At 49.5% G+C, this 26,831-nt stretch overlaps 10 protein-coding genes across 10 annotated transcripts; 6 read left to right on the top strand and 4 right to left on the bottom strand.

Moving 5' to 3' along the window:
* Window positions 1-629: 629 nt before the first annotated feature.
* FTJAE_695 (uncharacterized protein) lies at window positions 630-2,330 on the bottom strand (the record flags this gene model as incomplete). Its single annotated transcript, XM_037353615.1, has 2 exons — window positions 630-1,451; window positions 1,533-2,330. The coding sequence occupies 2 exons, from the start codon at window positions 2,328-2,330 to the stop codon at window positions 630-632; spliced, it is 1,620 nt and encodes a 539-aa protein (XP_037212220.1).
* A 337-nt stretch (window positions 2,331-2,667) lies between these two features.
* FTJAE_694 (uncharacterized protein) lies at window positions 2,668-7,086 on the top strand (the record flags this gene model as incomplete). The annotated part of the gene is made up of 7 exons (XM_037353604.1): window positions 2,668-3,474; window positions 3,607-4,276; window positions 4,678-4,688; window positions 4,740-4,784; window positions 4,830-4,914; window positions 5,233-6,131; window positions 6,199-7,086. 7 exons carry the CDS (start codon window positions 2,668-2,670, stop codon window positions 7,084-7,086), a joined length of 3,405 nt encoding a protein of 1,134 aa, XP_037212219.1.
* An 858-nt stretch (window positions 7,087-7,944) lies between these two features.
* On the top strand, window positions 7,945-9,183 carry FTJAE_693 (spore coat SP96 precursor; the record flags this gene model as incomplete). Its single annotated transcript, XM_037353593.1, has 1 exon — window positions 7,945-9,183. The coding sequence occupies one exon, from the start codon at window positions 7,945-7,947 to the stop codon at window positions 9,181-9,183; it is 1,239 nt and encodes a 412-aa protein (XP_037212218.1).
* A 1,578-nt stretch (window positions 9,184-10,761) lies between these two features.
* Window positions 10,762-15,753, bottom strand: FTJAE_692 (cytochrome P450 monooxygenase; the record flags this gene model as incomplete). The annotated part of the gene is made up of 9 exons (XM_037353582.1): window positions 10,762-11,647; window positions 11,703-12,410; window positions 12,464-13,331; window positions 13,982-14,003; window positions 14,209-14,468; window positions 14,514-14,692; window positions 14,736-14,848; window positions 14,909-15,456; window positions 15,504-15,753. The coding sequence occupies 9 exons, from the start codon at window positions 15,751-15,753 to the stop codon at window positions 10,762-10,764; spliced, it is 3,834 nt and encodes a 1,277-aa protein (XP_037212217.1).
* Window positions 15,754-16,697: 944 nt separating this feature from the next.
* Window positions 16,698-17,462, top strand: FTJAE_691 (methyltransferase; the record flags this gene model as incomplete). Its single annotated transcript, XM_037353571.1, has 4 exons — window positions 16,698-16,749; window positions 16,871-16,889; window positions 17,137-17,178; window positions 17,225-17,462. 4 exons carry the CDS (start codon window positions 16,698-16,700, stop codon window positions 17,460-17,462), a joined length of 351 nt encoding a protein of 116 aa, XP_037212216.1.
* Window positions 17,463-18,606: 1,144 nt separating this feature from the next.
* On the top strand, window positions 18,607-19,374 carry FTJAE_690 (Duf858 domain protein; the record flags this gene model as incomplete). The annotated part of the gene is made up of 3 exons (XM_037353560.1): window positions 18,607-18,809; window positions 18,863-19,192; window positions 19,245-19,374. 3 exons carry the CDS (start codon window positions 18,607-18,609, stop codon window positions 19,372-19,374), a joined length of 663 nt encoding a protein of 220 aa, XP_037212215.1.
* A 257-nt stretch (window positions 19,375-19,631) lies between these two features.
* Window positions 19,632-20,442, bottom strand: FTJAE_689 (methyltransferase; the record flags this gene model as incomplete). Its single annotated transcript, XM_037353548.1, has 3 exons — window positions 19,632-19,770; window positions 19,819-20,154; window positions 20,210-20,442. The coding sequence occupies 3 exons, from the start codon at window positions 20,440-20,442 to the stop codon at window positions 19,632-19,634; spliced, it is 708 nt and encodes a 235-aa protein (XP_037212214.1).
* Window positions 20,443-21,674: 1,232 nt separating this feature from the next.
* FTJAE_688 (DUF1275 domain protein) lies at window positions 21,675-22,567 on the top strand (the record flags this gene model as incomplete). The annotated part of the gene is made up of 2 exons (XM_037353537.1): window positions 21,675-21,867; window positions 21,921-22,567. 2 exons carry the CDS (start codon window positions 21,675-21,677, stop codon window positions 22,565-22,567), a joined length of 840 nt encoding a protein of 279 aa, XP_037212213.1.
* A 2,097-nt stretch (window positions 22,568-24,664) lies between these two features.
* Window positions 24,665-25,129, bottom strand: FTJAE_687 (uncharacterized protein; the record flags this gene model as incomplete). Its single annotated transcript, XM_037353526.1, has 1 exon — window positions 24,665-25,129. One exon carries the CDS (start codon window positions 25,127-25,129, stop codon window positions 24,665-24,667), a length of 465 nt encoding a protein of 154 aa, XP_037212212.1.
* An 836-nt stretch (window positions 25,130-25,965) lies between these two features.
* FTJAE_686 (uncharacterized protein) lies at window positions 25,966-26,740 on the top strand (the record flags this gene model as incomplete). The annotated part of the gene is made up of 2 exons (XM_037353516.1): window positions 25,966-26,470; window positions 26,520-26,740. The coding sequence occupies 2 exons, from the start codon at window positions 25,966-25,968 to the stop codon at window positions 26,738-26,740; spliced, it is 726 nt and encodes a 241-aa protein (XP_037212211.1).
* Window positions 26,741-26,831: the final 91 nt, after the last annotated feature.

Raw genomic sequence — 26,831 nt, 5'->3', positions numbered from 1 at the left:
CCTCAGTGGTCTAACTGTATTAACTCGGCAAATAGGATGCTCCAACGTCCAGCACTTTCAACATTCCCCTCGCTCCTGCACCGTCGCTTCCCCCAGTCTGTTTCGTGTGCAACAATCCCAGCCGACGCCTGGTCACACGGTCATCGAATCGAAATGGTAACGCAGGTCGGCCCTACTATAAATGTACAAACTGTCAAAAGTTCTTGGGCTTTGCAGACGTAAGAGGCAACAGCCCGGATAACCCGCCATGCTACTGCAGCGAGTCTAGCAAAGCTCAGGTAACCGGCGAGAACGGCGGGAGTCCTGGTAGATTGCATTATGTATGCCGGCTGGGCGCTTGCGACTGCTATGCTAAGCGAGTGGATCAAGACAACGAACAAGCTAGGTTTTCAAGAGACGCTGTGGACCGGCTTGTAAGACTCTGTCTTGTCTAGCCTTGAGATAAATATCGTGGCTGGATTATGTAGCAGCTAATATTACGCTCTGCATCTTTGCACTGGTAAAATTTCCCACAAGATTTGAGGCACAGTGTCATGGATCAGTCCTTTGATTGAGCCGCTTTCTAGCTTGAGGACGCCACCCTGGTACATAGAATGTGCTTTATCCTCATATCCTTTCTCCTACCCATCTCAAATATCTAAATCATCTTCTGAGTCCGCTTCCTCCCGTTGATCCCACACTCCGTTTCCCTTGTAGTCCCAAGTGACGCTGTACTCATCTCTGAACCCGTACAATTTCGCACAATAGGTTAGTGGCACAGCGCCATGGAACAGCTCGCTGACTAGGCCGTTTTCAAGCTTTAGGGCGCCATCACGGTGGAGAGAACGCAGCTCAGAGATGAGCATGGGTAACATGTCTTGAGGTTCGTTCTCTGGCTCCAGCACGATTTTGCAGTGCTCGACAACAAGTGACTTCAATGTCGCACCATGGGATCGAAGGAATTTGAACAATTGTTCCAAGCGCATTAATCCGCAGTTGAATGTGATCTTGCGTAGTCTCGGGAAAGTCTTTTCGGTTGGGATGGCGGAAAAGTGGTGTATGTCGTGAGGCTCGAAGAACAGCTCCTCAAGCTGCGGCATGGATGCGAAGATGGCACGAAGGCGCTCCCCAACGCCAACATCAAGCGGAAGACCGGATCCAAGAGTCAGATTGAACTTTGTTATGTTCGTGGCGCTGAACCCTTTGGCTAGTCGGGTAGGAAATGGTGACTGTTTAGCGAACAGGGTGATAGCTAGACCGGGCGACCAATCTATGTTAAGCATGTCGCAAGATGCATCGACTCTAGACTCTGTAAGTTGAGACTGCATTGTTTCATCTTCAAGGACTAGGAGAGCAAGGTGTAGCACCCGAGCCTCCCGTGCCAGAATAAAGAGTTTGTGTGTACTAACTCTTTCTAGGCGTTCGGCACGCTCATACAAGAAAGATTCCCAGTCGGTCAAATCTTGGCGACCCTAAGTCTGGCAGTCAGTTACAGAAAAACAAAAGACATATTACATAAATAAATGGGAATGGAGAAAACTTAGACAACGTACATTGATTTCCTTATTAAAGAACCTTTTACTGACAAGTTCTTTAAAGGCAGGTGAGCCTGCCAGGGTATTTGGTACTCCGCATGGCGTGATGTCGTCGGTCAATCGGTCATCTAACCAATCCATTCCGTAGATTGGCATTTTGTTCCGGAGACCTCGGCCAGTCGGCACCCAATCACATCTCGGAGCGAAAGACACCGGCTCGTCCCTCTTGGAGTCAAATCGTCTCCAGAATTTGAAGGTAGGACTAGACGATTCAAGGCTTTGAGCGCCCTCTCGGAAGTCATCATCAATACTATCATTAGCAGTGCGATTCGTAAGGACAAGACTCCTAAGGCGCTTCAGATGGGGTAGTGCTTGCTTAAGAGCGTGGTAGTCTGCGCGGGCAAGGCGATTCTCATGGTGACCCTTTAAAACGCTATCGAAGAGCTCCCAATGTTCTCTGGGCTCATCACAGTCTGGCAAATCTGACCAGTGTTGAGATGCCGCCCGCTCAAGCTCTGAGCAGTCCGGGAGACTTAGCACCTTCTGGTAGGTCGGCCAATCTGGAATCGAGACAGGGAGAGTGGTGTCATCGATAACAAGTTCGCGAACACCTCCGATGAGGAGCGGATTCTTGGCGACCGTGCGAAAGACGTCAAGGTCAAGTTGATGACATGAAATGTAGAGAACCGGAAACAGATACGGCGAGGCGATGCGGTTGAGTCTCTTGCAGGTCTCGCGAGCGGCCCTGACATTCGGAAGTAACTTGGCGATGTGGTCGATGACCTCGTCAGGGCAGCTGAGCAGGCTAGGAGCCATCTTGCTCATGTGTTGATGTATCGTGCTCAGTGGGATTGGGGAGGCGAAGAAAAAGAAGAGTTGGGGCAGTGAAGATGAGGGGGCAGATTATTGCCTACACTGAGTGAACATGCAGAAATATATAGAAATCTCACTGCAAGGCACTGCCACCGCAAATTCAATGACGGGGACCGGAATATAAAGTCCGCATTCCGGGGTTACACAACCAAACACCACAGTGACCCGCCCTCACCACAATATTTCGCTTCCTCCTCCGCATCAAAGACTTTATCTCCAACCTCACCGCATCTGAGGCCGCGCATTCAACACTCACAGCCCGCCCATTGGTCAAGGCAAGATGGCGCCTGTCAGCTTACTCGACTGCCCGGATGAGCTTCTCGACAATATCGTCGAGCGCCTCCCGGGAAGTGCCATCAAAGCTGTCCGCAAAAGCTGCAAGCGACTCAACCGAATCGCTTCTCCATACCTCTTCCCTGTCTTATATCTCTCCTGCCACCAGCTTGATCTCGATGTGTTTGAGACGGTTTCAGAGAACCCTCTTCTTATCGGAGGTGTCCGCGAACTGGTCATTGACGACACCACCGTCCCTCTTCCGGACACCATACCCGACTGGCGCAGCTATCAGAGAATGGTCACCCTTCCCGAGGATCCAGTGGATCGGCGTTCTCATCTTCAGCTGTACCCCGGTGACGCGCTCGATCCTTATGACATGAGAGGCGAACCCTCGAAAGTAGTCCCTACCAGAGAGGGCTGGGAACTCTTCAGATTGACCTCCATGTGGCATCATGACAACCGCCTGGCTCACGCTGACGTCAAAGCCCTCAAGACAGCTCTTCCCCTGTTCAAGGAACTCGAGCGTCTTGTTGTCTCCAACCGCAATGCGAACGACAGCTTTTCCAAGGGTGCCCAGAGCTGTGTTTCGGCAAGCCCCGTTGTGCAGAAGTGGAGGCGATTTCAAGAGGAACACGGCGAGATTGCTCCTCTTGCTCCGAGATGCGATTGGCAGGCCAGCGGGTTGGGTATACGGGACAGGTCCCGAGTGAATACCTTGGACTGGCTCATGGAGCATCTCGACGATATCATGTCGAATCTCTATTACTTCACACTTGGGAGTGAAGACTTTTTCTCGGAAATGAGCTTTGTCGTAAGTTCACCTCCACCTCGTAATTTTGGCAATGCATACCCGTGCTTCCGAGGCATCATCTCTTCGCCTGTTCTTGTTTTCTGAAAGGCTTCTACTGACGCGTTACAGGGCGACACCGAATTTGGCGAATAGAAAACGGAAAAATTCGAAAAGACCGAATATCAATACGAGGCCCCCAGCTCCGAGCTCTTCGCTTTGGTCCGAGAGGCAAGAGTCATGCATCTTGCGCTATTGGTCCTTGAAGAACCTAAGCTACAGTCCCAGCTCACCGAATTTCGCGTCGACGCGTCTCACGATACCCTGGTGAACTTTTGCCAGCCCGGCCTCCCAATCACCTTATTCGACAAGCAGTCCCCTTTCGTTGAGCGACTTGCGACTGGCTTCGCATTGGCAAAGAACATCACCAAGTTCCGCCTCGTTCTCAACGGTTGTGAGAACCACAGGTTTGCCGAGTGGATCCTCAAAGAGGGCCGCGTATCCCGCACACTTTCGTCTATGCCTCAGTTAGAAGATCTCTACCTTGAGCTTCACGGATTGCCCGTCTTTTCGGCCCTCCCTGACATGACCTTCCCACGACTGCGCTGTGTGCACTTCAGCTGCGGCCACTTACACCCAGACACACTTATCGACTTCCTGGAGCGTCAGGGTAGCACATTAAAGTCACTCATCATCGAGCATTGCAGCCTCTATCCGGATGATGGCTACGATGGCCTCTGGCCTTATGTGATCGAAGAATTGACCGATTTTCACGATAAAGGCATCTTGAAGCTTGGGGAGGGAATTATCGACAATGTATTTGAAGGTAAGCCGATGAATGGCTGCGGAAGAAATGGGTCCTTGAAGGGACTTGGGGTCACATGGTTGTATGACGGAGACGGAGGGTGGGTTGAACAACGAGACCTTGGAGAGGAGGAAGCAAGTGAGTGACGAGCGGGCAGCGTCAACTTTGATCAAAGCGGTGAGGATATAATCAGATCGGTCACTGTCTTATCCTAAATCGGACTAAGGTGGTCAGCAGTGTATGGAGTTTAGATCACGCCCTAATTCTTAGTTTGGAGTTCTGTAATATCATCATAAAGGAGACCAACATCTTCAAAACTTGTGAAAAGTCATTCATCTCCTGTTGTTTGCAAAAGTCCTGGAGGAAAGCAGACGGCCAAGGGCCCAAGGTCATTAGGTTACGACACCCACTGTGAAACCTAGCTTACCCAGTGGTAAGATGTCGCCGGAGAATGTATTTAGGTGCTCTTGATGACTTTTTCCAGCTTTCTATGCTCTTGGCATCATCCATGTCCACACTTGATCTATCTGTTTGTCTCTTGGTGCTGGAGTTCAACAAGTACGGTTGACATCAGGTGAAAGTGAAGGGACCACAACGTTTGGGCTACGGACCAGGTGAAGCAGCAGACACCGTCCAAACCTCGGTGATCCTGTTTACATGTAAGTTCAAGTTCTACCATTGAATTTGTATCAAGCGAGGTGGCTGATATGGGTCGCCTTATTTGTCTGTGAGACTTGTCTAAAAAAATAAAAACATGGCCATAATTCTTAGCTAAACAATCACTAAACTCTTCAAAATCGCAATAATTTTCGAGGAGATCCTCAAAACTGGACTAAGATTCTCTAACCTTAGGTCAGCCTTAGGCTTGGCCCACTGTGTTTGTTCTGGAAGGTGGCCCACATCATGAGGTTACACAACAGTGCAGTAGAGGAAGGCGCGCTCTCGGTGCCAGGGCAGATGCACTTCCCTTCCCCAAGGCACCTCGTTCCTACCTCAGGCGCCCACAACAACTTCTCTCCTTCGCATCCACATCCGCTCTTCAATCTCCCTCGCACACCATCCAAATCTCTCTCTACCCCCAATCATGGAGCCCTGCCATCTCCTGAAGTTGCCCGACGAGATACACGTCGCCGTGGCTGAGCTTCTTCCTCCAAACGCACTCAAAGCGGCGCGCGCAACTTGCCGAAAGCTCAACACCATTGCTTCACCCTACCTCTACCCTGTCCTCTACCTATCATGCCACCAGCTCGACCTCGACGTGTTCCGACTTGTCGCAGGCAACCCGCTTCTCATCAGCGGTGTCAAAGAACTTGTAATCGACGATACCACCTTGTCGCCTCGTCTCGCCGACTGGGAGGTTTACAAGACCGTGGCCTCCTACCCACACATGTGGCCCGACAGGAAGAAGGCTTACTGCTGGCCAAACAAGTTCGACGAGGAAGGCCGTATCTGGTCCGATGAGCCAGACAAAGAATTCCACGATCTATTCAAGTCTGTTCTCCAAGGCCACCACGAGAATCGCCAAAGCCACGCCGACATTGTTGCCCTCAAACAGGCCCTGCCTCTTTTCAAGTCACTGCAAAGCCTCGTGATCAGCAACCGCACGGCCGATGACGACTTTGACTTCGGAGCGCAGAGTGAAGAATCGAGGAGCCCAGTTGTCAAGACGTGGAGGCGTCTTGCAGAATCCAAGCGGGAGAGGCCTCCTTTTCCACCCAGGTGTGACTGGATAGCACCGTGGCACGAGCCTGGTTTCAGAACCGAGGTGATGCAGCTTGACTTTTTCAACGATGAATTGGACAAGGCCATCAGAGAATATGGTCTCCCACCCCCCAACGGCGAGGAAAACGAACGTGATTCGGAGAGTCAAATCGTGGTAAGTCAAAGGCTCATATAGCCATCTCCCTCTTCGTCCTGTCAATTCAAATCTGACGAGACTTCAGAGAGGAAACCTTGAAAACAACAACAGGAACTGGCTCGAAGAGGAAATATTTTCCCGCGTTGTTGGGCGTGAGGCACGTGCCATATTCCTCGCCCTGGAAGTCCTCGGATACCCAAGCATACATCTCACTGAGTTCAGAGTGGATGCCTCTTCCCAGGTCGACGACACCTCATCATGGCAGCCTGGCCTCCCGGTTCTCCTCTTCGATACCAACGAGTCGCCTTTCCCGCCAAAACTCGTTTCTTCTTTCTCCAGCTGCAACATAACCAAGTTCCATCTCGTTTTGAGCAACTATTGGGATGCAGGTACTGGTGAATACATAGGCGAGGACTCTCTAGCCCAGGGAAACGTCGCTCGGCTTCTTGCCTCTATGCCACAATTGAAAGACCTTCTTCTCGAGCCTCATGGCATGGCCATTTTTTCCGCGGTTCCGGACGACGTCACGTTTCGCCAACTTGAGCACGTTGAGTTCAGCTGCGGTGAGATAAACCCTCAGAAACTCGTCGGATTCATCCAGCGCCACGCGTCGACTATCAAATTTCTTACTATCCAGCATTGCTCCATTGATCTGGATTTATTCGAAGATTCTTGGGAGGAAGTCATGATTGAAATCCGCCTTATTCAAGACGCAAAGGCTCTGGATCTTTACGACGGGCTAGTGGCCGGTGTGTACGATGGTGAGCCCTGTCAAGGGTGTGGACAGAACGGTACCCTCGGGATTGACAGGGTAGGTTGGCTGATTCGCCATTGGGAGTTTGTGTTTTTTTCGTTTTGGAGACAGTACCATGAGTATCCGTGGGACTTGCAAAGTGATGAGGAGGAGGATGACAGCGAAGACGATGTGGAGGACGGAAGCGAGGACGGCGAGGATGAATCATCTGGCCAGTAAAGTTCCTCCTAAGTTTATACAAAATTTATCCCAAGTTTATCCTAAATTCATCAAAAGGTTAGAAGATTTTAGTAATGTGCCTAAGCTTTTCATCTCTTAGGGTTGAGGCCATGACCTTTTCCCCCAACTGTGAGAAACTTTCGACTTGTGCGTTTTATGTCGAGGAGGGGCAAAAGAAAAGTACTGATGTCCTTTTTCCTAAGGGACGACAAGACTTGGGCGCTGGGCTTTAGAACCCTTGATTCCGGCACCTGGGATCATGGTTTCAGAAACATTTCTCAAAACAGTTGTTCTTTCATTGCAGAGCTTGCAGAAATACGTGATGAATAAGATGTATTCGCAGAGTGTCGGCATATAAGACTCTCGAACATTTGGCATCTTCCGGGTGTTAAGAAAACCGAGACCGTACGAGAGGTAGGAAGAAGGTGAATTAGTTGAAGAACACACCAAGCTTATCATGAAGTTCTCCAAGGTATCCTAGACATTTGGTCACTTGCGGTGGTTATCCCTGTCGCCTCTTTGTTCATGGCTGTTTGGTGATGGTGAACATTCCATATAAGTCATTTGTTCTTTGTTCTTGTTTTGGGTATTGATTGCAGCACGTTCACAAGTCTATCAGCAGCAAACATCGTGTTCAGTGATTTAATACAATTCTTTGTTGCCAAGAACATCAAAATATGTGACTGGCAAACTCCAGTATATAATGAATCCAGATGACTCCCAACTCTCATCTCACTTCATCCCATCAAACACTTGCATCTTGCATCTTACCAACAACAACCAACTCAACAACTCAACAACACACATTACACACATTACACAACACTCCACAGAGAATTATCATCCACAACCATCAAAATGCCTTCTCTCTTCTCAACCCTCAGTGTCCTAGCCCTCGCAGCTACCCACGTCTCATCCCACGTCATCATGGTAGAACCCCACCCCTTCAACCTCGACACAGAACCCCTCTACCAAACCTGGCCCCTCAGCGAAGATCTCCCCTTCCCCTGCCAAGGCCGCACCCAGCACCCGGAGCAGGTCACAAAGGTGACGGCCGGCAAGACCCAGCTCGTCAAGTTCTGGGGCAGCGCCGTGCACGGCGGCGGGTCGTGCCAGTTCAGCGTCGCCTATGGAAAGGAACCCCCCAAGGATCCCAAGAAGTGGCATACTATCTACAGCATCATCGGCGGGTGTCCCGCTGAGGCTGAGGGTAATATTGCGAGCACTGGTACGGATCTGCATGGGAGGGAGAATGGTAAGGAGTGTGGGAACGATACGGGCAAGGAGTGTACTAAGCAGTTCAACATTCCTATCCCTAAAGATATGCAGAATGGACCCGCGACGTTTGCTTGGACTTGGTTCAACAAGATTGGTAACCGCGAGATGTACATGGTCTGCTCTCCCATTGAGGTCGTAGGCGGTAAGGATGATAGTGGCTACGTTGATACGCTGCCTGCTATTTTCCGCGCCAACATTCCTGGGGAGTGTACTACCGGTGCCAGTGGAAGTGTCATCAACTTTCCTGAGCCCGGTGATTTCGGTAAGATTTACGAGCAGGGTACGCCTGGAAGTGAGGGTACTTGTGCCAAGGGTGTTGAGCCCAACTTTAAGGATGATGCTGCTGCTCCTGAGCCGGAGAAGCCCGCTGAGTCTGCTCCCGCTCAACCTAGTGCTCCCGCTCCTGCGCCCGAACAGCCTTCTGCTCCTGTTGAGGGTGCTCCAGCTTCCCCTTCGACTCCTGTTCAGCCTAGTGTCCCTGCACCCGCTCCCGAACAACCCTCCGCTCCTGTACCTGCACCTAAACAGCCCTCTGCCCCCGTCCAACCTTCAGCCCCTGCTTCTCCCTCAAGCATGGTCACCATGCCCAGCACCCCCGCTCAGCCCACCGATGCTCCCGCCCCCATCGACTCAGCCAAGCCCGAAGCTGGCGCTCCCGCTTGGTCTGGTGAGTTCCAGGCCTGTCCCTCTGATGTCAAGTCCGGCATGATGCACTGTTTCTCCGAGACTACTTGGGGTATCTGCAACGGAGGCTGGGCTTTTGTCTCCAAGGTTGCTGAGGGTACCAAGTGCATTGACGGCGCTATCGCTGCTAAGTAAACTCTGATATTTTCGAGTGATTTCTTGTTTTTGTTTTAGATTTTCTGATTGGGCTTTTGTTTATTATAGAAAATATGAAATAAAAATGATTTTTGGGGGTACTCAAGCTCTCGCTATAGTTTTGTGACAGTATGTAGTAGACAGTTCTTTTCTCGGACGGGCCCTTGACGACGCTCAACTTCCTCAATACCTTGTCGTCAGCTCGTTTGCCTTACTGTAAAGAACTCAAATTAGCACAAGGACCAGTTCCGTCCGTAAAGTCAAAGGTAGCGTCTGTACTACAGCACTAATGCAGACCATGTCGGAAAGACCTAGGCTCCCTACACGAGTCGAGTCGTCGATTTCACCCGGTCTCTACCAGCAGCACCTACGCGATCTGATGGTGTGGGTTGGTTGAGAACAACATCACTCCACCAACACCTAGTATCACACTGTCGTTGAGGTACAGGTTGAGGTCCCCTTGTCCGCGTCGGCACATAAGGGCATCTAGCCTGTTGTTGAGCTCTTTGTGAACGATTCGACTCAGGTAACTCCAGGAGGGAAAAAGAGTTTCACGTTAAAGTTCAAGTCCTGGATGTCGTTGTTCAGACCATTGCTCTTGAATGGGATCCTCTTGGCATCGGCAAGTACACTTCATGGGGCCTGAGATTGATCTGCGCTTCTCGTATGCGCACAAGAAACCTGGAGTCTGTTTTGCTGGCATAGGAGCCGCTTCTCATCGGGATGGGAATAATGAGACAAAGATTGCTCTGTCCTGGCATTTCGATCGTGTTGTCGAGTGATGCAAATCCCCTCACTCGTACTTTGCACCTGCAAATCCGTTCATACTTTCTTTTGTCATGTTGATTATTTCTTCTACGACGCCAGATCCGGCAACACTTTGGAAACCGCATCTATTCAATCTAATGTTGGCGCCAGCCTCACTGTCACCGGTAAAAGGCTTCGCGGCGCAGTGTGCCACGGTAGTTGAGAGTCGGATCAAGGTGCTGGTACCACTAGAGTCCTAGTCGAGAGTTGCCGGCAAGACGGTCAGCATTTAGGAATGTCTTGTCACCGGATTTGACATACCGCCGGATGTAATCGCGCCCTCCAGTCATCGTGGTATCGATGTCTAAGTTGTGGGCTAGAAGTGTTATTTGCAGGAGACTTGTGGCTGTGAGCTCATTCCGGCAGAAAGAACCTAGTAATCGCGCCCTCTGTGGCCATTGGCAGTGTGAACTGGAGGATCGCGTCAGCAAAACCGTCCGTGAATGCTCAGTCCGTGAATGCTCAGTACGCACTGGTATAAGCAGATCGATTCACCGATAAGCGCTAGATACCGTGGAATACCACTGACTCTATCCAAAAACAGTCAGCGGTGAGCTGGCAAAGGCGAAAGCTTCGAACAATGCGCGTGGCACTTGATTAAACATCACGGTGAGAGGACAAATTACTGGGTGATGGTTCAATTCATGACACTACTACATCCGGGCACATGTGCCCAACTCCATCTACCATGGCAAGATTCTCGATCATAGCTATCTAGCAACACTTGCTTGTTATTCATCAACACAATCTTCACGCGAGAGCATTCTAACATCAGGTTCGCTCCGCCTTGTTGCCAGTAGCTGGCATGACATCCCACATCGAATCCCCCTCACCGACAATGATCGAGTACGCTACCTGAGCATAATGCTCAGCGACAGGCACTAAGTGCGGGTTGATCTCGCCGTAGCACTCAACCAACTGGAAGAAGAGCCACGGGATGTGATGCTCCATCATTCCCCACTGCTTGACTTCAAAACGAGCCCGGGCACTACCGTCATCTGGCGGAGTTGCAAGAATGACAAAGCCCATGGTCTCAAGAGCCTTGATGAGCATTTCAGCAGCCACGACAAAATCCCCATCCTGACGGCAACGAATTCCGACGTAGGCATAAAGTTGGGCGATGCACCAGCGGATCTGCTTGGCGGGTTTGCCAGAGTAGGTCTTCTCGACAACACGCAGAAGCTTGGTGGCCTTGTCAAGGTCGAATTCTTGATCGGAAGGCAGCTGCTCGTAGAATTCTTTGCTGAGCTCTTTACGCCGAACGCGAACAGCCTCGGTGGTCTTGAGTCGGTCCTTGCACAGTTTGCAATCACATTTGAATCCCCATTTGGCCAAGCCCTTCTGAACATCCTGGTATGACTCGGAGTCAGTGGACGGGCGGTAGGGGATCGTCAATTCGGCGCCGGCTGGGATGTCTCTCGCCGCGCGAATGATGGCCATGTCGCCGATGAATGAGCGCCGGCAGTTGCCGACACAAGAGTGATTGATCCGGGCGGCGAGAAGCCAGACACCGACGGAGGTGAAGAGAGGCCTCTCACGGGTGGAAGCGCAGGCTTCGGGGGCTGGGTTGCCGCTCCAGACGTTGTTGCCACAGAAGTCGCGAGTAGATCGTGGGGCACCGAATGAATTGAGAGAAAGGATCTTCTCGACAAGGAAGCTGCGACACCAGATCAGTAAGTGTTTCATCGGGAACCAGGGGCAAGTCAACTCACGCATCAACAACAGGACATCCATCCGCCTCGGTAACTGTTACCGGTTTGTACTTCCCATGGTCCAGCTCATTAAAGGCAGAGAGAGCCTCCGGATCATGGTACAACTTCTGAACAACCTTGGGCCAGAGATGCGCCGATGCACCAGACGTCAGGCGCTTGGTGTTGAAGTTGACCATGTGGGTACATTTGTCCATCACTCGGGTCTCGTCGATGAATGAGTACTCAAAGGCCTTCTCAACGAGGAGTAAGTCGCCCGTCTTGACAGCCCTGGTAGTGAAGAGACCGCGACCGCGACCAGGCGACTCCCGAATCTCAACAGGCTTCGAGTAGGTGGCGCAATCAATCAAGGGAGCTCCCTTGGCTGCCTTGGCTATCTCATACATCTTGTTGAAGTTGTATTTACCCGTGTGCTGCTCCGTCAGTCGTGTCTTGACAGAAAGAAGAGTTGACTCAGCAGCCTTGCTGTCCGGAAACTTGTCCAGGAGGTCGATGAGCATGCCTTCGCAGTCCTCGAACCGGTGCAGCTTGTATAAGGCGGTGGCGTGACGGAACAAAGCCTTCTCGATAGGGGCCTTGGGGTCATAAGCCTGGGTGACATCTAGCAGTGCTTCGGCGGGTCGACCAAGCTTGAGGTTGGTGAGGGAGCGGTTGAGGTGGGCCAGCTGCTTGTCTTGTGGAGTCTCGGCGACATCGAGGGCTTCGGAGTACCTGCAGTTCACAATGTTAGCTATGAGTGAGTTGGAAGAGGACGGGCGACTGACGAGTGATGAGCTTCTGCCCAATTCTTGTTGCGAAAGGCCTTGTTGCCGTGATCGCGGTGGCCATGACTGGTCTTGTCGTCTCGTTCTGGGTTAACTTTCCATGCCTCGGGGATTCGTCCATCGCCATGGCGCAGGGGAATGATGTCGCCCGGGTGGTCGACTCTCAGCGAGTAGTAAGACTCGGGGATCTGACAGAAATTTGGGGTGATGGTGTCAGGAACCCGCTGAAAGAAAGGGTTCTTGACGATGCACACACGATAGTCCAACATTGTCCAGTTGCAAGAGATTTCCTTCTCCAAGGGCTGGTGATACAGCTTGAGCAAAACAGCTGTACCCGCCTGATCCTCAACGATGAACATGATAGCCTCATGACGGTCGATAGACGACAACCTGTGGAGCAGAACCTTTGATCCCCAATGGTGAGTCTCAAGACGCATCTCGGAGATGCTGATCGGTTTAAGGTCCCTCTCCGGGATAGTGCAGGGTAGATAAGGCACTTCAACAGTGGCGATGGGGAGAGCCATCAAGTGGTCTTCAACAAGCTTGGAGTTCGGGAAAGGGTCGGCGCCTCCAGAGAGCATTCGCATAAATCCGCCAGAAGGGGATAGGCCAGGCGTGACCATAGCCTTGCTGAGTGCTCGGATCATGAAGAGTTTCTCGACGGCATCCTTGGCAGGATGGTCGGTTACAAGCTGACCCTTCTTTGTCTGGGCCTCGGCCAGGGCAGCTTCGGTAATCTTGACCCATTTGACCAAGGTCTTGTCGAACGAACCGTCAACGAGATCCATCGTGCGACGACGTGATTGGGTGAATATTGTTGGTGATTCAAGGTAAAGAGCGATCGTAGATGTGAAAGGATAGGAAATGCCTGGCGATGAAAAGAGACGAGGACGGAGAGGAGAGGTTGCGAGAGCAAGAGGCCGGGACTAGGGCGGGGATGGTGAAGATAAGAAGGAAAGTCGCGGGCTCGAGTTGCACAGGAAGGAGCGCTGGTTGTCAGGTGGCAACTTAGGCAACAATCTCTGTTTGTGATTCACGCACCTTCCAGGGCAGGTGCATTGCAAGACCGCAACTTCTGGTAAGCAAACAGCAACTGCCCGCACTAACAAACAGTGTCCGTAACTGTAAGCTGAATGCTTGGTTTTGACGTTGCACAAACGGGGATAGTGGAGTCAATCTGGCATGGCAGGTTACAGCTGAAACGTCAGTCAAGTGAAAGCGGTCTGCTGTGTTACTGTTGATAATAGGTAGACATGTGCTTGCCTGATTAGTCTATTTTTGCTTTTATCTCGCTTATGCTTAATTCCTCCCGTGCCTGTTTCACCTGCCACGGCTATCCGTACACTGCCCAAACACCATCCGACTGCATGTGCACCTGGAGAACAAATCAAGCAAGGTGATGGCTGAGTTTGCTCCGGATTGCAGACAACGTTTATTGTTTGTGTATTTTGGAGGTATCCAGCTACAAACACAGCGATCCGAGCAAACGCAATTAGAAGTAACAATCACGGTACATACAGGGTCCATTGCGGTCCGTCCACTGTACATAGGTGTATACGTAGCCGTAATCAGATGACCCTTGACAATTCAATCTCTGCGATGAACGCGAACCATGAGTTCAGACTGTGAGAAAATACCACAGTTAAACACAGTCCAAGGCTTGGTAGGATCACAAATTGCAAAGTCAAACCGTCTCAGCAACTACACAAAATTAGCCTCATCCCTTCCCTCATCATAAAACTTACCTCAACATAAACCTTGTTCAACTCCATCAAAGCAACCGGTCTTCCCAAGCACTGCCACCGTCCATAACTAAAGATCAACTCCAGCGCATTCTCCATCTCCCTCAACTTCTCACCTTTATTCTCCAACCATCTCTCCGGTCCAAACTCCCCCGCATCAGAACCCCAGATATCCTCACGGCGGAATATTCCCCACGCGCAGTATCCGATTTTGGTGCCGCCGGGGATAAGTTTTCCTTTCCAGGTGTCGCCTTGGGGAGGGGCTTATTTGGACATTAGACCTGCGACGGGAGGGAATATGCGGAGACCTTCTTTTATGACGGCTTGGAGATAGGGGAGATCACGGCCGATTGAGTCGGGGATGATAGGTTCTGAGCAGTGAGTGTTTGAGATTTCGGCGCGGAGGGTGGTGTATACGAGGGGATTGGTGATGATGTGAAGCATGGTTGAGCGAATGGCTGTAGCTGTTGTATCTGAGCCTGCGACACTGTGATCGTTAGCTATGATACCAACTCAGGCCAAGCACTTACATTTGTAACAGAATCTCAGACTCTGCCTCTTTTTGGGTAAGGCCATGAGCGACAAAAGACCCAAGCATGTCTTTCTGAACCTTTTTATCAGGTCCAAATCGCTCAGCCGTGACCTGTGTCGCAATTCTTCAATCTATCAGCATTTTCACACCCAACTCAATCAAAGACCATACTCGCCCCATCAACTTTCCAAACCCAAGCCTATCCTTCTCCGACGGCAAAAGACTCTTAAATACCGGCGAACTCAGTACTTTGACCAGCCACGGAATAACAGTTGTCACCATCACAGCTGGCAGCGTCTCCTCCGTGATCTGGATATACTTGTACACATCCGAATCCGTCTCCAAAAACCGAAACGGCTCACCAGACGCCAGATCCGAGATAATATCAAGAGTAAAAAACTGCGCGCGCCGTCCAAAATCAACAGGCTTTTTCTCATCCGCGTATTTTCCCAATAGGTTCATGAAGGAAAGTATGTTCTTGTCAATCTTTGGTTCAAGATTCTCCACCTCGCGACCGCCGTAGTCAGCTGACATTTTAGAACGCAGCTTGAAATGCTCGTCTTCGTCGCGCCATGAGAGAATGTTGTTGTTGCCGGGATCGAAGCGCATGCCGTCGTACCAATCTGATCGACGGTATTCGGTTCGTACGTTGAGGATGTGGCGCATTAGTTCTGGGTCGTCGGCGACAAGATCGTTTGGACCAACTCGGGCAATTGAACCTGTTGAGATTGTTAGCTTGTGAGGGTAATGCGATTACTGTATAAACATGCCATATTGCTTTGTGACTTCCCAAAGTCGAGGTATGCTCTTCCACCGCCAACTTTCTTGATTAACCACCATTTTGAGAGTGCTGCTAGGCGAGGGCCTTTAAAGTCACGCAGGCGGTTGTACTGTCGCCATGTTGAGAGGACAGACCAGAGTGTCAGAAATACTGCCACGAGTCCTGCGATTGCGACTGATGGACGAACCTCACTAGCGATCACGCGCAAATGATCAAGAAGAGAAGTTGCAGCCATGATGGCGCTGCCAAGAACAATCTTCAACAATATACGGTGCTTATTTCACCAAGCGTTAAAGCCGTTGGTTCGCAGGGACAGTTTGCGATCAGACTAGCGGCCCGAGCCCGCGGGGGACTTGGCTTTACAAAAAGAAACAAATCTACAGGCTCAAGGGGATCATTAATATTCCCTTCCTTTGACTAGCATATGGTCATGCATTACTACGTACATTGCATCCATGCCGCCCCCAGCAAGACAGCGAATGCAAACGAAGCTCTCTTGTGTTCCAGCCCCTCCACATTATCTTTAGCGGACTAAACCCAGCGCTAGACCACTAAACCTATCCCCTATGGCTCTAGTTTACACGCCATCGACCGCGGAACCCGGGACATCGATCGCTGGGGTCGGGAAGAGGGTATCGGTTTAGGCTCGATGATCCGACGTCAGTCGATAAAGTGACCGTTAATCATGCCAGCCACAAGCCACGCCAGTTGTGCTTAGTTTTCTCTTTGCCCGCGACGTTTTATTCCGGTAGCGAGGCGCGTTATCTTGTCTCTGCGGATGAGGGGGAGAAATCATGATCTTTTCTGCTCACCTTTAACGTCTATTTTGACACACATCGCAACGTCGAGGTATTTCAATACAGTTGAAAGATGACGGCCGATGCAGAGGCTGAGAAACAGGCGGGCGATGATGTCGCTGATCTTAAGATAGCTGTGACTACTACCATGACTGAGGGGGATAGACAAGCCCCTACGACTGATGAGAGCGCGCTGCAAGCCGAGGTCGGCAATTGAGATTGTCGTTGGGAGTTGAATCGAGTTAACGGGATTTAGAGCGAGAATGATTTTCCTGATGACGATTCAGCGATTGGGGTATGCAATTATGGAATTGTTTGTGGCATCAGCTGACGTATGCAGGAGGATGGCGCAAGCAGTACAGCGTCAATCAATTCAAGCATCATGGCCTATCGCACCGAGAACGGAAGAACATACCACGCTTTCAGAGAATCCAGTACGTTACCCTCACTCATTTCAAACATCTTACTAATTATTATAGTCAATTATGTACTTCCCAATGATTCGGTATGAAAACACACCTCTCTCATCAACTCAAAACTAACATCGTGTCTCAGTCTTAGCAAGAACGTTTAGGTGAGTGAGTTTACAACGGCATCATGAGTATGTATTGACCGGGGTAGATCTCCAACATCATTTATTCGCCTTCACTCTTGGCGGAAAGCTTTTTCTTAGTCCAATTGGAGATACCAAGCATTTGAGCCGCGTTCTTGATACAGGAACCGGTACTGGCGTCTGGGCAATTGACTTTGCCGACGCTCATCCCGAAACACAAGTACACCCTCTCACTTCACGCTTCTTCACATCAATACTAACATTCTAGGTCATCGGTATCGATCGATCTCAGTCGCATTCAACCAAACTTGTACGCTTCCCAACTTCACAATTCTGTATTCCCACTGATGATACAGCATCCCCACAAATCTTCAATTCCAAGTCGACGACCTCGAAGACGAATGGACATTCTCCTATCCCTTCGACTTCATCTTCGCCCGCGTGATGACCGGCTCAATCGGCGACTTTCCCAAATTCTTCACCCAATCCTTCAACGCTCTGAGTCCCGGCGGTTGGGTTGAATGCCAAGATATAACATTCCCCGCACAATGCGACGACGGCACCCTCAAAAAGGATTCTTATATCGATCAATAGTCCAGTTTCATGATTGAAGCGACGAATAAGTTTGGTCGCACGGCGGAGAGTGCCAAGTTTTATAAACAGCAGATGATTGATGCGGGGTTTGTGAATGTTACCGTGTATAAGTGGCCTACTAATCGATGGCCCGCTGATCCTTATTATAAGGAACTTGGTATGTTATTTGCTTCTGGGGAGAGAGTTGAGCTGACGATTTAGGGTTCTGGTGTAATCATGATATCGCGGGTGAGCTGTCGGGTCTTTCTATGGTGCTCTTCACGAAAGGCCTGGGGTGGAGTCCTGAGGAGGTAGAGGCGTTTTTGGCAAAGGTCAGGAATCATATGAAGGACAGACGCATCCACGCTTGGTGGCCTATGTAAGTGATCCTCCAGTCCTTGAGGAGTAAGTGCTAACGTTTCTAGACATGTTGTTTATGGCCAAAAGCCAGAGGCCCAAGTATGACGGGATAGTTACCACATTAACGAACCGAATGGATTGAGAATAGACTGGTCTTATTTCTTTTCTTGGCTAAGCATTCACTGCCTCGTCATCAAGCTAATTCTCTGTGGGAATGGTCATCATCTGGGGCTGTGAAATATTCAGGCTGTTACAAGATACTCCTACTACTCAGTTTCAACCAGTATACTCGCTGTAATACTGTTCAGTTGTCGGTATCAGAAGCCAGTATCAATTTAGAAAGGTTCAGACACTCAAACTGAGTTAGATTTACATTTTGCCATTCGAAACCGATATTTCAAGTATGGTCTCATATTCAGTTTAAACTTCGGCGCTTTGCTAAACTGGTGTTTGTGACAGGGATATGAGATCACGTTACACCTCGAAAGAATTTTCTCTCAGCCATACCTACGTTCAATGGAATAAACCTCGACGCTTCTGGCCTTACTCTCGAGTCCTACCTAATCTCATGTAATAGCACTCAAAGACAAAACTTCCTTCCTCCAACTCCATGGTGCAAGAGGTATTTAGTCCCCATCTGTCGGTGAGTCTAGGCCTCGCTTCCTCCTAAGTGGAGTATATTTAGTCAACCCTTGCCTCAGGCATTTTTAACCTCTGCTATTTATAAGCCGGCTCAACCGACAGTACGACAAAATCATGCCTTGAGCCACTATAACCTTTCCAACTGCAGACACCAACCTTCAACATGGTCCAACATCCACTCCCCGATTCATTGATATCAATGGACGAGGCGATGAACTACTGGCAAAACGTCGCCCCTAGCGTCGACGGCATGCTGGGCGGTTTTCCCTCCGTGTCCAGGATCGACTTACAGGGCTCGCGGTCCTTTCTTGCCAAGTTGGGGATTGGCAAGCCTCGGGTCCCAAGAGCGCTAGAAGGCGGAGCTGGGTTAGTAAATCTTTAAACATATAATTTTATACTTCGCTGACTGTTTTGTGTAGAATTGGTAGAATCACTAAAGGCTTGCTGCTCGATGTCGCTGAGACGGTGGATATCATTGAACCCGTTGCTAAGTTCACCGCTGGTTTGGTAGATACACCCGGTGTTGGCCAGATTCACAACATTGGCTTGCAGGAGTGGAAGCCAAAAGACGAACAGTATGATTTGATCTGGACGCAATGGTGTGCAGGTCAAATACCCGATGTTATGCTCGTTCAATATCTTGAGCGGTGCGCTGCTGCTTTAGCTCCGCTGGGGATTATTATAGTCAAGGAGAATCTGAGCACTTCGGGAGAAGATACGTATGATGAAGTTGACAGCAGTGTAACAAGGTATGTTTGCGATTTTGTGCAAGTATAGGATTTATGCTGATGATGAGAGTAGGACGGATGAGGGCTTTAGAGCGATTTTTGAAAAGGCGGGATTGGAAGTTATACGAGCTGACTTGCAGAACGGATTTCCGAAATCGTTGCTGCCGGTGAAGATGTATGCTTTGAAGCCAAAGGGACAATGACCGTTGTGCTGAAACACCTGTTGGTTGGTTGCGCTTCGCATATGGCCAATCGCTGGTTTAGAATCGCGGTTGTCGCGTTTAAGCTGTTGGCTTGGCAGGATCTCTGACGTTGTGGCTTCAAGAATATGACGAATCAACATCTGAGACTTATCGAGCCAATTAATTGCATTTCTAATCTGCCCTATACACCTCAAATCCTCATAGACGCCGACTCCGTTCGCCGAAATGATATAGCCGAGAGAAAACGCTGCTGTGATTTATTGCTCCGGTCGAAGAGCATACATCTTCAACGGGAGAAGCTGGCGATTCTTCACAACCGGGAATCCACGCTGCATATCCGATTTCACCAGCTTCAGCCCTGCTCTCTTGAAAAGCTGTTGGAACTTCTCATCCTCCCTATGACTCGTCAGTTATAAACCCCAGAACTTAAGCCACAGTTTTTACCTTGTCACGCTACCGTCAAGCTCATCAAACTTATCCTGACCCCAGGTGCTCAAGTTCTCTTTGAACACAATAAGACCATGCTCCTTCTCCAGCACAGATTTGCACCTCTCCAAGAACTGCAGTAACTCCTCGTCGTTGAGATGTCCTATGCACCATTGGACCCAGATAAGATCGTATACGGCTCCCTCGCTAGGTTCCCATTTCTCAAGACCAACGTTGTGTATTTCTCCTACGCCGGGCTTTCCACGTAGGGTTTCTGTGAATTTGACCACGGGCTCAACGACGTCAACTTGATCTGCAACCTTGAGAAGCAGCCCTTCTGTGATCCTACCAATTCTATCCAGAACCCCATCAGCAAAATCCCTCTAAACCGTCAGATAAGAGCACTCACCCCGCTCCACCCTCAAGAACCCTTGGTATCCTCTGTCTACCACTCTTGATTCCTATTCCTAACCTGGCAAGGAAGGTTCGCGAGCCTTGGAGATCAATGCGGGAAACGGACGGCATGACGGATAAAACGCCACCAAGCATTCCATTATTGTCGGAATCAACGGACTCCCAGTATTCTTTGCATTTTTCAGCTTGTATTAAGCTATCGGGTTGTGAGTTTGCAGGGTTCGACATGGTGAGAGGCTTATGAGTTGATGTGCAGAGTGTGAAAATCCGCCTCTAAATTTTGTCTCCGCCAAACATTTGTGCTGGGGTGCTGCGCCACATGTGGCTTGCTTCTACGAGATGTCAGTCAATCAATTCCTTCTTCGTTGAAAACAAGCCAGTAGCCGTAAGAAATGTTGCAATGCAGATAATGGACATTCAAGGCTATGGCCCGGAGGGTCAATTCTCCTTATCGCTTAATGCACTTAAATATTGCCTATTCAAAGAGCTAGAACGCCACAGCAGTCATGTAGGGTAAGTCGATAATCAAGAACATAAATTGATATCCCATGGCTGCGATGGAAACGCAGTCATCAATTGAGATACGACGGGTCTCATAGAATAGAGTTCTTTCTCAAGCTAGGGCTAAATTGCATTGATTAATTCAACTATTCTGTTGAGCTTCTGGAAGTCGCAGATTGACTCAAATGCACTCTTCTTTAAACAGTACGCCAGGGAATCTTAGTTTTCTGGAACAGCCACAAGACAAGGAGCTTACTCACAAACCCTTTATCGTCTCCTTGATACTCCTTCTTCTTGGCAAAACATGCGGTCTTTCAATGCCTAGAAAAAGTCATCTCGGCATGGGAAGCCAAGTGCCGGCTTGGCAATACGCGATTCTTGGTATTGTTTTGTCAATAGAAGGCGCCCCATTGATCCGAGGCAGTGCACCTTGGCACCTCTTCTTTTTTGCTATCTAAAGAATGATTTCACTGCACTAAATATTACAAGTATTGAAAGATAAGGCTGTGACCTTGGCCTACATAAATAACAATTCTTTTTATATATAATTCGATTTATCCACTAAGACAGAGCACATTAACAATATTTTGCCCAGACTAGTCCACGTACGCATCGTCTGTGCACTCTTCTTGGCGAAGCAATTCAGAGCCGAAATCGCCGGATCCCAATCTCTTTTTCTCTTCTTTTTTTCTCTTTCAGCCCAGACAATTTTCGCTCCGAATAATAGTGGGCCCAAACCAGCACGTCATCCCGATTAAAGGAGTGACTCTTTTTTTTTCTTCTCTCCCTTTAAAATAACTTTTCGAGGCGTCGACTACAAATATTCTCGCTTTTTCAAAGACGTCATAAGCGCAACCTCATCTGCGCCGTTGGATTGCAACGGTCGACGTTGGAAACGACTTTTTTGAGAGGAAATACATTTCGGCAGTTCCTCCGAAATTTCCGGCATCTCGGCCAACATGCCCGACTCTGGTAGCGATAACCCGGAAGCTGGGCCAAAGGGAGAGACAAAGAGCCCTGTGGCCAGCAGATTCACGACGGAGATTGATACGAAATGGGGCGATATTCTGCTGCTCATTTGCTTTTTCGTGGCTGGTCTCGTTGACAGCGCCGCGTTCAACATGTACGGCTGTTTCGTCAGTATGCAAACAGGTCAGTTCATATCCCTCAATTCACATCTCAAGCCTCAAACTCACATCCTACAGGAAACACAATCTTTGTTGGCCTAGGCGTCAGTCATCAACCAGAAAATCTTCCTGGAAAAGCATGGTCTCGCTGTTTTCTCGCCATTGTCTGCTTCGCCATTGGCGCTCTGTTCTTCTCAAGTTTCCACCGATTTTTCGGACCTCAGAAGCGCTGGGTACTTATCACGTCATTCCTTATCCAAGCTCTTCTCACCGGTCTTGTCGCTATCCTCGCTACGACCGGCGCTGTTTATAACCATCCCCACGGTCGGGAAACAGTGCACGAGAATGGCTGGATCATCGAGAGAGTCCAGGACTCATTCCCAGCAACTGACTACGCTGCCATCATCATCCTCGCTTTCCAGAGCGCAGGCCAGATCGTCGCTAGTCGCGTCCTCAAGTACAATGCCATGCCTACGATTGTCCTGACAAGTCTGTACTGCGACATGATGAGTGACGCAAAGCTCTTCACTGCACCTATCAATGACAATGCCGATCGAAACCGAAGAGCTACTGGAGCTGTACTTCTCTTCGCCGGTGCTGTTTCCGGTGGTTTTCTGTCCAAGTCTTGGGTGGGATTTGCTGGAGCTCTTTGGATCGCAGCGTTCCTTAAGTTGTGCATCACTTTCGCTTGGATCCTGTGGAAGCCTAAGTCCTCCAACAAATAGACGAATGTAATCCAAGATGGTCGAAAAAGTTCGAATTATGGTATGCCTTGCGGCGCGTTTAGATGTTAGCGTTGATATCCAATATCTAGATGGATTAGATGATTAGAAGTTTATAGAATTGAATTGAATAGTAATTAATTGGAGATTTTAGTATCTTTTCTCGGAAACCGATCCTTGCTCTGTGACTCTAAAAGTCACTCTGCGCTATCGTTGTCCTGCTGCTAATCCTTACGTCGCTAGCTATATCTCCCTCTGTCAAGGCCTGGTTTATTTATGAAATTACACATTCTTTTGCTATATGAACGAAGTTCAGGCACTTGATGTAATGGCCGAGAGGCGTCGCAGTCAGTATGATTTCGCCGAACTGTAGAGGCCTTCGGCTAACTTCTCATCAGAGCGACAGGACCATGCCGCCTGACCTGGGCTCGCATTCTCAAGAAAAAACGCTTTCGGGTTATAATATTGACGACTTATCATCAGATCATACCATACCAACATTATAGCTACGTTGCAGATAGGCTATAGCGATGGAGTGAGGCTGCAATCATATGTCAGTAGACAGCAGGCAGCTGTGGGGGCCTTTAAGACTAATATCAGTATCAATCAGGAAAGACTGCATTGTATGTCTCGGTTAATTGAGCGAGGCCTCATTCTGGAAGCGATGCTGACATGGTGTCCTACTTCTCGAGTGAAGCAACCCCACTCAGTTAATGAGTATTCACGGCATCTGTAGGATTCTCAGCTCATGACCAAACAAGCAGCTGAATTAACGTTTCTCCAACCTCTCAGTTATCAATCTGCATTTTCGGGCTGTCAAGCGGCACAGCAGCAATCCTGAACCCATCACGTCTTACGTGGACATCAATTCGACCTGTAGGATTTCGCCCTGCTTACCTATAAACATGGATTATTTGTCGTATGGGAACAACAGCCAATAAGAGCGATTATGTCTAACGAGGCTCTGGAGAACGTCAGCAGTAAGCATGATATGATAAAACCTTCCTAATATGGAATACGGTGAAAAGTCAGCTCTTTGCTTTTGTTCCGGAAGAATTATTCCGAAGGAGTAGTCGTGAGCAGTCAGATTCGCGACTTCTGATGTGATGGTTGTACTGCATTACACTTTGGACATCCTTTTCAAACCCCTTGTTTCTTGAGCCTGCAGTTCGAGCAACACGTTGGTCAGACTCAGTCAGGTCTCGGTGTGAAACCGTGCATGTGAGAGAGTCATCAGGCCTGACTTCGTCTGCAATACGCCACCGTTGCGACCTAGATAACTAGCCTCACTTCCTCGCAATTACCCATCTCGATTATTGCTTCTCACATTTCAAGCTTTCCAGAGCGACACCGATGATAACCCACTTCTAGGCGATATAGCCAACAGCTGAATCTGCCTGCCTATTGCCTGTTACTTCAACCTGTGCAGCTGCAATTTCTCACCCTCCTCACGTCCAGCCTTTGGCCCTTCAAACAGACTTCACTAAAAACTCACAATGTGCGTCTGGGTCATGAACACAAACCACTTTCTATGTGGTCACTCAACCCTTTCCCGCGCGTTCTCGATGAAGACTGGGTGCTGGTTCACCTGTAACGTCATTACCGCCGAGGTCGTAGGTCAGGGTGTCCACAACTGGTCGAAGCCTTGCACTTCCTGCATCTCAGCCGGGACATATTGGAAGAGGGGGACAAGATGGTATCATAGAGCCTGATCAAATCACCAACGCAAGTCAACAAGGCCTTTCTACCGTTGTCTGTTTTGATCTTGACGGCACCATTAATTGTCGTTCGCGGTGGACGCGAGAAGGGATTACATAGGCTTGCAAAGCTTATCTTGGGCCATTGTGTTGGGTAGCTGGTATACTGCCCGGACTGACTTTGATAAGAGTGTTATTTTAAGTTGATAGTCCCCACAGCTGATGGCTCACATCACGCGCCTCACACGCGAAGGGATAGATTGCTGGACAGTTAGCCTTGGGAACTTCCCTAGGCAGAGCGTCTGTCTTAGCTACGCAGCTCAAGCTCAATGATGGGCTTCTGCGTCGACGAGGGTATGGAGTTGAGTATTTGCATGTTTCGGACCATTTAAAGACCGTTGCGTTATCGGAAAGCGTGGTTGATCGATGCTTCTATCGGGATGCCTCGATGAATTCTTGTACATAGTTTCTGAAGTTTATGTAACGAAGGGTATCGTGATGATCTAAGTATATCATCAGTGCTCCCATTATGGCGTGATGGCTCCTTATCCGAGTCCCCAAAACCAGTCTCATCAACCGAAGGCTCCTTTCTAAAACTGCTGTGATGGGGGTCGTCATGCTCTAGACTATTCAGCTGGTAGCTGTGCGAGGGTCTGCTCCCCCAGTTCCCGCTGGATTTGGATTGAATCTCTCCTTGCTGCTTCGACTTGGCTGTGAGACCGAGAAAGGTCAAGACTCTGGGAAGGTATGTTCTGAGGAACGGCTTCAGCCGCATCAGGTTGTTGCATACAATGCCCATGTTGAGTTCGACCAAGGACCATACACCAGCTTCGGCTTGTTTCTGGGTGAAGTCGGGATTGGTGGCCATGATATGAACGTAAGGAGCTCGGACGATGGACGCGACCAGAACACTACGGCGACGGTTAGTATTTCCCTGTATCGTAGTCAAAAGTAGATACTTGCGCAGATCTCATGGCGATCAATGCCAGCACCTAGCCACCTGAGCCCGATATCAACCCAAGCATTACTCACTCCTGGGGTTTCGTTTCGACTCTCTGATAAACAGATTTCCTGTCTAGTCAGAGACCCGGTCAGTTGTAACTTGTACGTATGTAATAAATTCGTTGGTTCACCCTTGTCAGATGCGGCCAGGAGTTACATCCGCCATTTTATCAATGGAACATGTTTCAACTGCCGAGATATAACCTTGAGCTACTCCAAATCGTCGTCAGCTCAGGAAATCAACTCATACCAAGTTATTCGGAGACAAACCTCAAGGACCTGGATTTCAGACCGAGGCGGGGAGCTGGTGGTGCAACGGTCGATGCATCACTAAGCGCATGCAATGGGAATCATGTAGAGGCATGGCAATGCTAGCTAGGCACCCAAATGGTCATGGGTATCAATAAACACCTCATAACGCAGACCGTGGCGGGCTGAGTTCTGCCGGGGTAGCTCAGCCGCTTATGACAACGCAACATAGAAAGCCCGTGCGTCGGCCAATTGTGATCCTTGAATATAGTCTGGTGGTTGTTCAGCTGGGCTTGGACTTGCTCTACGACAGGTGTGCTGCCGGTGGTTCCGTGGTTGATTGATGCCCAACTTCTGAACACTATATGTATGTGTTGTATTCATTATGTACTTTTCTTTTCTTCCCATCCTCTTCAAACATATTGTGAAACGCCACTAAAGCAACCAAGCAATATGGCCAAGTTCCTCGAAGAAAACACACCCGCCAGTTATGGCTATTCCGCTACGTCTGACCAAGAGCCAAATGTCTGCGAGGCATGTCGGAATATCTCTTCATCCTCCCTCAGGGAGAAGCTGAGCGCTCCTCCTTACTGCTGGTCTAGTTACTCTCTTGTCAACCGCGACATCTCTGACGATCGCGGAATGGTGCATCTTCGGAATGCGCGTAGCCTCAAATCCTCGGCTGAGGCTTGCACGCTGTGTTCCCTCATGGCACGCGAATTTTGCGAACACTTTCGCTTAGTTCACGCCACAAAGGACCCGTGGGGTTGCGTCAAAGAGACACCCATCTTCCTGGGTCCCCGACTTGACCGTGGCCGTCGCCACAACTTCCCATATAGTGATGAGTGGTGCGCAAAGTTGGATGGAATGCAGGTTTGGATACCGGTCGATGATAAAAAGGTTGACCCTCTGCGAGATGGGTACATGTCTTTTTGTATCCGGTTCTACACCGATGATGGTTTGTTTCCATCAGCTTCTGCAAGCAGGCACATAATGCTGACGAGTAGAAAAAGACAGCCCTCACACCTTTAGAGACATTACTACTAGGCTCCCTATTGAATATACTGGGAGCTCTCTAGCCTTTTCACGTCTAAACACATTTATTACGGCCTGTCAAGATGATCATGCCAAGTGCATGAAGACCATCGCCGGAGCAACTCTTAATCCAAACGAGAAGCCCACCATGCCGACTCGTGTCATTGATATAGGGCCCAAGGGTTCCAGTTAAAGCCCTCGTCTCATCTACACAAACGGCTCCAGTGGCGACTTCGTTGCCCTTAGTCACTGCTGGGGCACTAACAAGCCTCTCTTAACTACGA

This window comes from Fusarium tjaetaba (genome assembly GCF_013396195.1).
Source record: "Fusarium tjaetaba strain NRRL 66243 chromosome Unknown NRRL66243_c0000017, whole genome shotgun sequence".
NCBI classification, from domain to species: domain Eukaryota; kingdom Fungi; phylum Ascomycota; class Sordariomycetes; order Hypocreales; family Nectriaceae; genus Fusarium; species Fusarium tjaetaba.
The sequence above is the reverse complement of the archived record's forward strand: the minus strand, read 5'-3'. Positions and strand labels throughout refer to the sequence as shown.